At 40.9% G+C, this 12,769-nt stretch overlaps 2 protein-coding genes across 2 annotated transcripts in view; one reads left to right on the top strand and one right to left on the bottom strand.

The window, feature by feature from the left end:
* The first annotated feature begins 2,751 nt into the window (after window positions 1-2,751).
* islr2 (immunoglobulin superfamily containing leucine-rich repeat 2) lies at window positions 2,752-7,018 on the top strand. Its single transcript, XM_059334772.1, has 2 exons — window positions 2,752-3,018; window positions 3,733-7,018. Exon 2 carries the CDS (start codon window positions 3,742-3,744, stop codon window positions 5,875-5,877), a length of 2,136 nt encoding a protein of 711 aa, XP_059190755.1. The 5' UTR covers window positions 2,752-3,018; window positions 3,733-3,741; the 3' UTR covers window positions 5,878-7,018.
* A 626-nt stretch (window positions 7,019-7,644) lies between these two features.
* stra6 (signaling receptor and transporter of retinol STRA6) overlaps window positions 7,645-12,769 on the bottom strand; it is a 20,965-nt gene continuing 15,840 nt past the window's right edge. The window contains exons 13-18 of the mRNA XM_059334773.1: window positions 12,352-12,485; window positions 11,813-11,930; window positions 11,460-11,561; window positions 11,213-11,376; window positions 10,274-10,411; window positions 7,645-8,473 (exon numbers count right to left, since the gene is read on the bottom strand). Coding sequence (XP_059190756.1) covers window positions 8,244-8,473; window positions 10,274-10,411; window positions 11,213-11,376; window positions 11,460-11,561; window positions 11,813-11,930; window positions 12,352-12,485 — 886 coding nt within the window. The 3' untranslated portion in view covers window positions 7,645-8,243. The remainder of the gene's footprint in view (window positions 8,474-10,273; window positions 10,412-11,212; window positions 11,377-11,459; window positions 11,562-11,812; window positions 11,931-12,351; window positions 12,486-12,769) is intronic.

Here is a 12,769-nt window from a genome sequence, read left to right as displayed (position 1 = left end):
GTATCTAGATTGTTGTGGCAGTGTTAAAGATATTGGCTGAAGGGTTTTCTTCCTTCATTAAAATATAAGGGAACTACAGTTGTATATGGCACTTAGCTTGTGGTGCTCAAAGATCAATAAATATATATTTAAGATTTATGGGGTAAACTGTCCCTTTAAGTCAAATCTTAAACTTTACACCAAGTTTAAAATAATTGATGGCATCTTTTCAAAGTCTGAAAACAATACTTACATGCTCATTTGTACACTTAAAGTGTTTTAGCTTGCTGTAATCAGTGTTTATGAGGGCCTCGGGGCAATCGCACCGAGCACTGGTCCCATACAGCAATAGCTGTAGGGTACAGTGCTAAGCCCCGAGCACTACTGTTATACTGTGGATTTTTTCTTCTTCCACTTCCGGACGCAATTTCGTCCCGCTACTAGTCATACAACTTGAAGAGTTGCAGGACAAATTATATATCAAAACGTTCGGTTTGATCGGGATCGGTGTGCTATTACTTTTCTTGACAGAATATGAAAAACTGCCCAAAATTTCGCATTGGAATGAATGGGACGGCCGACAAAAAATGAGCGAAAAAGAACAATAATTGGTATATTTAAACGTCTACTTCTCAGGCATAATTTCACCTAGAGACTCCATTTAAACTTTAAACAGTAGACACAAGTCTTGTGTATCGGTGTATTAATCCACGTTTCGATAGGTCATATAGTTTTTTTTTGTTTTTTTGTTGTTTTTTTTTAGCTTGGGCGTAAGACGCACAGATGCACCAACAACACGCACCAACAGTCTCATTGGCTCCCATATCAAAAACGCAGGAAGATTTCTAAAAAAAGGGATATGGAACAGTTTTTTTAGATCGCTCTAACAAAGCTCTATTTTTTCATTTTTCTTTAAAAAAAACATATGTAGACGTTCAGAAAGAACTCAGGACGCTCAAAGTGAAGTCGGATCAATGATAGGTATTATGGTTTTGCCAAAAATGCTTTCTGTTCGAGGCCAGAAATTTCAGTCCACCTCTGGCTGTTGTCACTCTTTCGGAACTTTAACAGGTGTCACTTAATCCTGTTGATTGCTTTGATCTGATTGCCTTTGATCTTTGATGTGATTACAGTTACAGATACACACACATCCTCACACCTGCTTCAAACACGCACACACGCACACACGCACACACAGGTAACTTTGTGATTTTAATTATACACACACACACACACACACACACACAGGTAACTTTATGTGATTTTAATTACGCACACACACACACACACACACAAACAGACACACAGGTAACTTTATGTGATTTTAATTACACACACACACACACAGGTAACTCTATGCGTTTTTCGCTACATACACACACACACACACACACGCACACACAAATGCGCGCGTATGCGCGCACACTCCTCCACATACATGTTTCTCACACACACACACACACATTTTGAGGTTAAAGGGCAAAGTTTGAAATCTCTGAAGAATCTCATCATAGTGTACACACACCGGCAGTAGCCCCCGTGGCCCTTTCAGAATTTCCCCAGAGGAATTTTTCTAGTTAAATTAATATAATGTCAGCTTTGAGTTAATCACATCAAATTAGTAATTCATAAAGTTATTGTGATGGTGATTAGAATACATCAGAAGACACTTTAAAGGTTACGTGTACATTTACATTTGGTGTGTGATTTCAAGAATATCAGAAAATAACAGAAATATCACAATAACAAACTAAAGTATAACATACAATGCAAGGTCAGTGAGTTACGTTGAAAGTCTAATGAAACTTTGTTCATAGGTTGTCTATACTTTGCCATATAACCTATACTTATCGAATTACCCGAGTAAAGTGGGCAATCAGGCTATGAGTTAAGATACCTTGTTGCCTGTAGAAAGTAAAAAATATGAACTATGAAAATGAAGGATCAAAACATCAGACTCATTAGTTCTCTTACTAATTTGATAGTGTGTATTGACATTTTTGTATGCATTGTGGTGGTGGTCTGCTGGTTTAACTGACAAAGAGTTCATACTGCAGTACACCACACGATGGCAGTATTTGAGCAGGAAACAAGTCTCCTCAGACACCAGCACTAATCCAAATGACTCAAACATTTAAGGAAAAAATATGTCTAATAATTATCCATGAAAAAAAATTAAAGTCATTGGTAATCACATATATTTCAAATATTGTCATTAGCTATAAAAAAAAATATGTGCACAATTAAGAATACAAGTAAATAAAAAATTAACGATTAAAAAATGTACCCACTTTTATGCATCTTCGTTGTAACACATTCACTAAAGCTTACAAATCAATTGAGACGACATATAGCATAATGACAAAACACCAGATTCTGAATCTCTTAGCACAAGATTTGGGGTCTTTTCTCTCGTTGGGCTCCTCTGAATTCAGCCTTTTGTCTTTTTGTTTGTTTTGTTGTTGTTTTTAATATTAAACACCAGTTCTCATGATGCAAAGCTGTAAACAGTGTCCGCAGCCTGGTGCTCGCAGCACAACTTAACATAAAAGCTGTCAGTGCGTTTGGAAACTCTTGCCTGAGTGCCTTAATTAAAGACAATAGGCTGTAGCCAAACCGAATGAGGTCAAAGATTAGTCTTGGGTCGGGGTATTAAATTAAACATGGTATCCTAAATTATGAATTTTCTTTGAGGGTGGAGGACCCGGAGCTTCTGTATCTTTAATAGTAAGGAGAGAGATGGGAGAGGCTGCGCGTTCACGGCTCCTTTTCTCGCTCCGCGGCGTCGGGAACGCGCAGTGGAACCAACACTCGCTGGAGAGGAAAAAAGCGCCGTCGGACCGCAACAGCGACTCACCGGGAAAAATGTTCCCTCCACCGCCCTTCAACATCACCGCTGTCGACGTCTGCAAAAGTCATGTGAACGGATTTGCAACATATGAGGACTCGAGGTTTTCCGACCATTAAACTTGTTTCAGAGGATTTTAAACTCCAGGAAGTAACTAATAACACACAGGAATTGAAGTTAACATTGGACAGGTAAGACGATTCAGTAGTTAATGTGGCACTTACTGAAAGTAAATCATGAAAAAAGAAGAATGCATATTTAAGCTACGGTAGAAAACATCGCCCTGTAGGTTAATTGTAACTGTTGGACCACAAGGACATCTGCTCATGAGTGTGAAGAAATATACCTTTATGTAAAGTAATAATGGAATCAATGCAATTTAATTCTTTAAAAGTAAAATGTTTTGGATTAAGTGTAAAGGTTTCATCACCGTAAATAGCACCAGTTTGTCCGCATCGGATTGTGCAAACGCGCTCAGAGCAGGAGAGACCACATGACCCTGATATTGCTGCAAATAAAACACAACAGATGTGCATATATTTTTTAGAACCTGCACGGATGTCCAACACTCATTTTAAAAAACAGTTGTTCTTTGTGCAGTGCTTTTGTTAAAGTGCCAAACAAAAGGAAACTTTGCATGTGATGGTTTTAATCGGACTATATGACAACAGCAGCATCAGAGGTTGATTTTAGTTTGTTTTAATGACTTTCTGATGTAATTTTGAGTTGCATTAAAGAGCTCTGGTGCCCTTTTAAAAAGCCTACTCAGTAAAACACATTTGAGTGGATATGAGATGTAAAAGCTTCCACAGTGCATTTCCACTTGTGTAATGGACATAATGGATGATATGTGTCTGTCTTAAAAATTTGACCTTCAGCTAATGTCTGATAATTGATGCTTGCAGGTGCAGAAAATGGCGAGACGGCTTCTGCAGCTCCTTGCCTTGTGGACTAGTGTGGTTGGCGTTGTGCAGAGCTGTCCGGAGCTCTGCAGCTGCCAGGATAAATTTGCCCACCAGTTTGCTGACTGTGCTTACAAAGACCTTCTGGTGGTACCCGTCGGTCTCCCCTCAAATGTCACCACCGTGAGCCTTTCTGCCAACAAGATCAAATTACTGAAAAGTAAAAGCTTTGTCAATATCACACAGGTCACCTCTCTCTGGCTGGCCCATAATGAGATAGTTACCATAGAAACGGACACCTTGGCCCCCCTGATCCAGCTCCGCAACCTGGACATCAGCTACAACAAAATTGTGAACTTTCCATGGGTGGATCTGCACAACCTCACAGCCCTGCAGCTTCTCAAAATGAACAACAATGAGATGGTGAATCTTCCAAAGGACGCCTTTTCCACTCTCAAAGACCTGAGGTCGCTGCGCATCAACAACAACAAGTTCACCACAATTGTGCAGGGTACCTTCAGTGCTCTCTCTTCCATGTCCCACCTTCAGATTTTTAACAACCCCTTCTCATGCTCCTGCAGCCTGGAGTGGCTGAGGGATTGGATCGCCACGACTAAGATTTCTGTCCCTGAGCCAAAATCAATTGTATGTGAGGCTCCTGAACACCTGAAAGGCACAGAGGTTTCAAATATTCCTAAACTGGACTGTCAGGCCCCTACCGTCACAATAACCTACCAGCCAAACATTGAGAACACAGAGCTCTACGAGGGACTCATGGTCATCTTAAATTGTGAGACAATAGGGAGCCCCACACCGCAGGTCAGCTGGGAGGTAACTGCAGGAAATCAGAATTATCTCTTCCCCTTGCCCCTCACTGGAGAGATGAATGATGCACCAATTAATGATAAAACAACGAGCAATCGATTCCTCATCTTTAGAAATGGCACGCTTATCATCCCTCGTATGAGTAAAAAGGAAGATGGAAATTACAGCTGCTCTGCGGTGAATGATGTAGGTAAAGCAGAGAGCACTGTTAAAGTGGCTATGGCAGCAACACCCAAATATGGCAGCGACCCAAAGCCTGCCTCTACGGTGGACACGATCCGTCCATCTGTTAAAAAATCTCCAAAGCCCAAGATCACCAAAAACAATGTGATCAACTGGACTGACAAAAAGACAAAGATTGACACAGAGGGTTCAGACAAAAGCCTGGGCACGGGGCCGGTCGGCGGCGTTTCGAAGGACCCCACCTTTGCGAGCAAATGTGGCGTGAGAGAAAGCAGCGAATACATCTCCAACCATGCCTTCAACCTGAGCCTGGATGACCTGAAGCAGTACACGTTTGATTTTGGTGTTATTGCGTTAGAAGTGTCAGAGACGGAGGCCAAAGTTCAGCTGAATCCGCTGCAGCTTCCCAGCAGCAAATCTAACCTTCATCTGAGTCACACCGAAAACCATGAAACAGTGAATAAAGAGGCCTTTGGCGTGTACCAGACCGCATCCAGTAAAGCCACCGTGGACATGCTCTACCTCTGTGTAAATACAGGTAATGGACACTCTATTGTTGAGTGGTCCAATATAGAGGAGGGGGTGAATGCCTACCGCTTCCATGGTTTACAGCCTGGCACCAATTACACTCTGTGTCTCACCTATGGGGGGCAGGACTGCCAAGTCCAAGTAGTCTTCACAACCAGGAAGAAGATCCCCTCCCTGCTTATCATCGTGGTTGTCAGCATTTTCCTACTGGGCTTAGCCACTGTTCCCTTACTGGGGGCCACCTGCTGCCATTTGTTATACAAGTACCAAGGGAAGACCTACAAGCTGATCATGAAGGCTCAGAATCCGGATCAGATGGAGAAACACATGACTGGGGAGTTTGATCCCAGGGCATCTTTTGTGGAGTCAGAGAAAACCTTCGACCCCAGCGAGTTGGGCGAGGGGGAGGGAGAGGCCGAGGGAGAGGAAGAAGAGGGAGAGGGAGAGGCTGAGGGCAGCGTGGTGACAGAGTCCATCCCCGGGTCCTCATCCAAAACCAACCAGGAGGAGTTTGAGATGGGCTCGGAGTACAGTGACAGGTTACCGCTGGGAGCAGAGGCAGTCAACATCTCGGAGGAGATCAACGGCAACTACAAGCAGCCAAGCCGCTGAGCTCCGCTGCTGTCTACGACTACACTGTAAAATATTTTACTTTTACGTAGCCTACATTCAAGCAGGTAACTCACCCACCATTACTACACGTGAACAATGATGGTTTCTCATACAAAAAGGTGGCTCTTTTAATTTTTTACCTCAGAAAGTACTCCGTAAATCACTTAAAATTGTGATTCGTGTGACATTTGTAGTCCACTGCAAGGTTAAAAAAAGCAACATAAGTTTACAAAGCAAGCACATATTTCTACAGTTTTTTAACACCTCAAATTGCAGCAAAATGTTCCCTCACTGCAGGACGGACACAGACGGGCATGTAGGCGCAAATTGTGCACACGGCGAGGCGCGGAGCTCGCCGGAGTTCCGCGTAATTGAAGGCAAAATACAACGACATTAAAAAATGTAATCACCGTTTTGGAGCGCATAAAAGCAAAAAAAAAAAAGTGCCATATGTTTCAAAGCCATTTAAATAAACGGACATCAGGGACCAATTGCTCTCTCAGCTGTGCGCGTCTGTGTGGAGAAAAACCCTCACACCGGACAGTTACCATCTCAGGTGTCGGCGCGTCCGGTCGCAGATTTGGATGATATTTGATCCAATAATAGCCTACTAGATGCAGATATTGGTTCCGGTGCTGACCTGCCCGCTGTCCTGTGAGTCAAAAAAGGGAAATTTCACTTTCTGTGTAGTGCTTGACGGGAAAACCCCAAGGTTATTTACCAACAAAATGTTGTTTGACGTAACGTAAGGCTTTAAAAATGTGCGACTTTAACCTCTTTATCAACGGGTGCTTGCTTTAGCCTACTCTCGCTTTTTACAATGTCCATGGCATGTCACACGTATTTCCTTGTGTGGTTTTTATTATTAGTGTAGTCTAGAGGACTTTAGATGTTACTGTCAACCTGTGATGTAAAGCCATGTGAAATTATTCTTTTTTTACTGACGGTAAATTTCTATGAAGCCTTAACAGAAGGGCGCACTGAGTGCCTGAGGCTTCACTGTCTTGTAATTGGATGCATATAATAGTGAGTTTTTGTGAACTGTTGTAAAACGAAACGAAAAACAAAACCCGTGACCTTTGAATATTTTTTGATATCATTTTATGTAAGTGGAATTAATAAAACATGAAACTATACAGACCTTTCTGGATTTGTCTTTGACTTTACGGATTGAAATGTTTAAAGGAAAATTATATATTTTTTTAAAATTTTATCTGAAAGAATAATAATTAAAATTATTTAAATACAATTTGTTACCACCGGTGTACGTTTGAAAACGGCTCGGTTCATTTATTTTTAATGAGTTTTTTCTCCTTTTGATGCCTTTTTATTAAGAGGTTTGGTTCTATATCTTTGTTATATAGATTTTTTTTTTTTTTAACAAAATACGCATAAAACAGGCTCTGGGTCTTTGGAGATTGTGTTCATGCAGAAGGCAAAGAGGGAAAAACTGCCGCTTTTGAAATCGATAATCAGCACAAAGTCTCCCTTTGTCTTCATTCTCATTTTGGCCCTCTACAGTTTATTTCGCTCAACACAACATACCAGCATCACCATGCATTTAAATCCACCTGCTGTAGAATTAAATATTACAATAATATAAGCTAAATTATTGGAAAAAAACAGAAAACTAATGTTTCAGTTTTATTTTCACAGAAATCACAAGAACAATTCGGGGGTTCGTATTTTCACTTAAAAGTCAAAAGAGACAAACGATGAAATTTTGGTGAATATCAGAAACCAGAAAAGACAACAATAAGGAAACGCTGGTAGCAGCAAGTGGTTTTGGATTTAAAGAGCTACAAATAAAACATAATATATAAACAGTTTCATTTGTGTGGTAGTTCCTATTCCACAGGTCATTGCAACACAAAATGTGCACAATTGAAAAAAGGAAATTTTATTATCCTGTCTATGAAAACTCATTCTGTAAATTCATAAATAGTGAAATATTCTTCATATTAATACCCTCTTTAAAAGGATGCTGCAGAGTATTGCATGCCCATGTGTTTAGTTTTATGATGTATGATAATAACAACATATTAGCAAACAAATGTGATTAATCTACAGTGCTGTCCCAAAATCAGCACATAAACATGTTGAAAATGACACATGATGAGTGTGTTCAGATAGAGATCAGTGCCAAACCAGCTTTCCCATCAGACTGGAGACTGTGGCCTTCATATATAAACAACCAGGGGATGCACAACCTCCAGACAGGAAAGGCTCGGTGAATATCTCTACATGTGGCGCTGAACTGTAAGTGCACTTATTTCAGTAGGTATGGACAAATAATATGAGTGTTGAATTTGCCCCCAAACTAGAAGAGACTTTGTACCAGTCCTTGATCAGGGTCACATTCTCGTTCAGTTGCTGGCAGCGGCCTCTGTTGCTGCCTCCTTTTTGCTCCCCTCCTTGGCGCCGCGGTTGAGGCTTCCATTCAGAAAGCTCTCTGTGGTCTGACGCTGGAAGTGCTTCCTAGTGCCCACCAGGGAGGGGTTGTTGACCAGGGTGTAGAGGAGCTGCCAGTGCCTTCGGGCCCTCTTTGCACTGGACACTCTGTGCTGTTTCTTCTCCTGATGGACCAGCTGGATCCCTGAGGACATTCAAACATCATATCATCACCTATGGTACGCATATATAAGTGCTATTGTCACAAGAATAGATAACCTTTTCCTTTTATCGTAACTGGAATGGGAAAAGACTTGGAAGCCACCCAGGACCAGCTATAGAAAGAGTAATAATAGAATGCAATCATATTCTAATCCTCTAAGCATGGTGGGAGCATATTGTGCATGCCATTAACACACTGAAAGCTTAAGCCCCTTGGGCTACATGAATACGAAACAGGCAATTAGCACAGCTCATCTGTGTAATCAGCAACTCAAGAACTAATCATTGTAATACAATAGATTATTTCTGATAATGCATTGTTCTATAGATGCAAACAAGCAGCATCTCCACTGCACATGTATAATTGGACTCAGCTGTGATGAGATACCAGGCAGAGTTGAATTCCACAACAAGCAATAAAGGCTGATGCATCTTCCTGCTAATTTGTCACTATAATGGATGTTCTCCTGTCACCACACTTGTAGGCGTCTATCAGCTCCTGTTATTGTCACTACAGTGATATCACTGCAGATCAGCAGACAGTCTTAAAGTAGCTGTTTAGGTTGAATAAGTGAATGTCTAAAGGGTGTATCTTGGTTCCCCCTGTGCCACCGCATAAAAAAATAAAATAAAAATAAAAATACAAAAACTTAAAATTGCCCCCTACATGTATAATAGCAACCTGTAGGCTATATTGTCTCTATGCAGCATTGCCAGATATACAATACTTATCGTATTCGTACGATGAATTTGACCTCTGTACAATGTACGGTTAATGATGCTGTAATGTCTGATAATTCAAGTATTTTGTGGCACCTACAAGTACTTGGTTTTAGTCTGTGTTGTCTCATTTTAATTAATTCCCTGCAAGCAGTATCCTCCAGTGTTGAATAGTGATGCCAACACGAAAGTATAAATAACTGCAGTTCCTCAGATGGCCACTTGTGGACAGGTCAATGATCAAAGTATCCCAATAGATGTTACAATACATGTTAAAATGCCAAACTTTACAGCAGAATTTGCAGTCATGACAAACTGTATGCACAATTTAAATTAAACTGTACTTAAAGTAAGCCACCACACTGAGCTTCATTTTTGTTTTTCTCAGAAACTGATGGGTGATGTCATGGGGACTACGTCCATGTCTATGCAGTCGTGTGAATCATCATCTGTGTTTACACATCTCCTCTCATGTGAACTATTTCCAGCCAATCACACACGTACCCCCTTCCACGCATCATAGGTACATCAGCTTGCTTTAAAAAATAAAAAAATAAAAATAAATAAACACATATTTGTAGGAGTGTTTAGTGGTTTAACATTTCTCATCTAGCCAAGCTGTCTCTTGGTGACAGAGGCTGTCGGCGCAGGCGAGTGTGGGCACGGCATAAAGGACAGCTGATTAGTTTATGGCAGATTTGATTGAGACCAGCAGCAGGACTGTAAATTATTCCACAGTGAGCCTCAATTTGCTCCTGACATATTAAATCAGAGCTGCAAAGCTTTCATTTCTTCTGCACGTGCAAGACAGTGTTATGATCTGATTATGTGTTACAGTGACCCGCTACTGAAATTTCAACCTCTCTGGAGAAATTAAAGATGCCACACTGACTTCAATGTAGATATGAATCTACTCTTTATCTATGAAAAGACCAAAAAATCAACAATGAGTTCATCCTTTCAAACAGTAAAGGGAAGTCAGAAATGTGTTGACAGAAGAACAAGATTTATCCTTTAAATGTATGATATGTGTAGACAATGAAGTGAGTTTTGTGCTACAGACCCTCTTCTGAGTCCCGTGACCTCTGTGCAGAATTGCTCTCCTGACCCATGGACTGGAGCAGCATCCCGCAGAAGGCTTTCATCACAGGGTGCGACTGGCTCACCTCAATCTTCAGATAATGAGCATAGCAGCGGTAGGCTGCAGACAGACAAGGGGTGGGGGGTGGGGGGGTCACTCTGACTGGGCAAAAAGCAATAAACACATAGGACTGCACCCCATGTTGGCTTTGAGGCAATCACACATAATGGGCCATACAATCACACTTCTCTTTTTTTTAACCACCTGCTTTTCCTGACAACAGATGTCTTAAATCTGCAGCCATTTCAGAGATTGGTGTGCAATTACTGTCCCTTGCACTGCACAGAATACAGATATCATACAAGCTGCAGTGAGCTGCTAGCAGGGTAAAGTGGATAGGATATGCATTTCTGGCCTCTAAGTGGGATCAGTAAAAGTGCATTTGCTCATAGGAAATTGCCTCTCTTTAAGCCTCAAAAGAGAGACTGAAAAAAAACCCATGGTGGAATCTACAAAGGTAAAAGCATAATATTAATACCAATGAATATGTTAACATTGTGTGTCTGAGACTAAGCAGAAAAAAGGAAGGGGAAATGAAAAATGTATCTGAGCAAAGAACACTAATGCATTAACTTCCCTAGCAATGCCTTGTTGTCTTTTATCTGAACATATATAAAATGCACAGAGAAGGTCCAAGATACAAACTCAAATAAGACATATTTTAATGCAGATGACACTGAATGTGATTGCAGTATCCGTAGGCAATGGGACCATATTTTGGCATCGCTAGCGTTTTAAGTGTCAGATGGCAGTCCATTTGTAGTCTGAGTAGTATTGACCAATCATGTTTGAGCAGGCTTTGGTTGACCTGAAATTGATATTCGATCATTTTGTGTACAAAATGCAGAATATCTGTCTCACCTGGGTCAAATGCCTCCACATTGCGGTTAAGAAGACTGATATCCATGCGTCCCATGTGGACAAGGTTGAATAGGGCCGTGATGATCATGCGCCACACTGCCAGTAGCACCCCGATCAGAACATTGACTGGGAACAGCAGGTACGTCAGCAGGAACAGATTCCCCCTGCAACACAGGTTGCATTCGATATACAGCACTATAATCCCATTTTAATAGAAAATAAAGAGACGGTACATATAGAGACTCACCTGTTGTTTAGATCCCGTGTTCCTGCTGTTTTTTTGATGAAGCAAAACCTGCCGGTGATATGTTGAATCAACACAGCCAAGAGAATCATCAACCAGAAGGGCCTGAAGGGACAGAATCAACAATCAAATATCTCCTACAGTGACACAACACTAAACCTGTTTTGTAACTGACAGAACAATATATGATTCAAAGCCATTGCTGTGAAACATACATGGAGCAAGTTGTTGCGGTTGATTGAAAAACAGTTCCAAGTGTCACATTTTCAGGAAGTAACAAAGCAGTTTCAATTCTGCATTGACTAAAATGCTCTTTTTAGTCAAGTTTAATGAGTCAGAGATGTGACGACACTCACCACATGCTCCACAGCATCTGAAAGAGAATGAGATTCTGTCCGTGCAGTACAGGCATGATAACGAGGAAGACGGCGATCAGAAGGCAGAGGAAGAACACCATGGTTTGGACAATCATGCCTGCAGGGAAGAGATCAGAGCTTCAGGCCTTAAGGCTTACAGCCTGTCCAAAAAATAAATCTACACTGCACACCCACTTATCTCTCTCATAACACAGTGAAGGGAGGGATGAGCAATATTTTTTTATATCTTGGAAACCTCAGAACAAAACTTGGGAAGTATTCTTACATGAACCACATAGAAAACATTGTATGGAATATCTGGCCCAGGCTATTTAAGTGAGGATATGCTACAAACACATCCCCACTATTTAGGAGTGTATGTTACAGTAACCATATGACACAAAAAAATCTAAGGTTAAGCGTCATTTCTGAGGTGAAAAAATGTTTTTAAACATACTGGAAATAAAATATAGAAATATGGTTCCCACAAAACCAGGATAATCATTTTGTTTCCTTTTGATTTCAATATCTAAGTGTACCGATGAAGATGTGAGCTGCAGTGAAGCTGGTGTATCCCATCCAGCAGACCAGGGCCGGCCGTGAAGCCCTGATACTTCTCTGGCAGTTGTAAACATTGTAGATATCTCCTCTGTACAGCCCCTTCAGGTTTGACCTACAGATGCAAACACACAATCAAGACGATGCAGCACTATGCAAAACATAAACCGGTTAATCAATAAATGTACAAATTACATAGTAAATTGAAGAGGTAATTTAGCATGGGATACAACCCAAATGCAATTCAATACTCGACACAGAAACCCATTTCTTTTAATAGGATGTAAGTTATGGTAATGGCACAATATTTCATTTCTTATCTTAATAGCCATTTTCAATGCTAGCTGCAGTTAACTTGGAATGAATGCTATTCTGTCTGTCTGGATGATTAGTACTCTA

This window comes from Centropristis striata, chromosome 6 (assembly GCF_030273125.1).
Source record: "Centropristis striata isolate RG_2023a ecotype Rhode Island chromosome 6, C.striata_1.0, whole genome shotgun sequence".
Lineage (NCBI taxonomy): Eukaryota > Metazoa > Chordata > Actinopteri > Perciformes > Serranidae > Centropristis > Centropristis striata.
The sequence above is the reverse complement of the archived record's forward strand: the minus strand, read 5'-3'. Positions and strand labels throughout refer to the sequence as shown.

What these genes read in the sequence shown, in the direction of transcription:
- islr2 (XM_059334772.1), top strand. Translation starts at nt 3,742, where the DNA reads ATGGCGAGACGGCTTCTGCAGCTCCTTGCCTTGTGGACTAGTGTGGTT.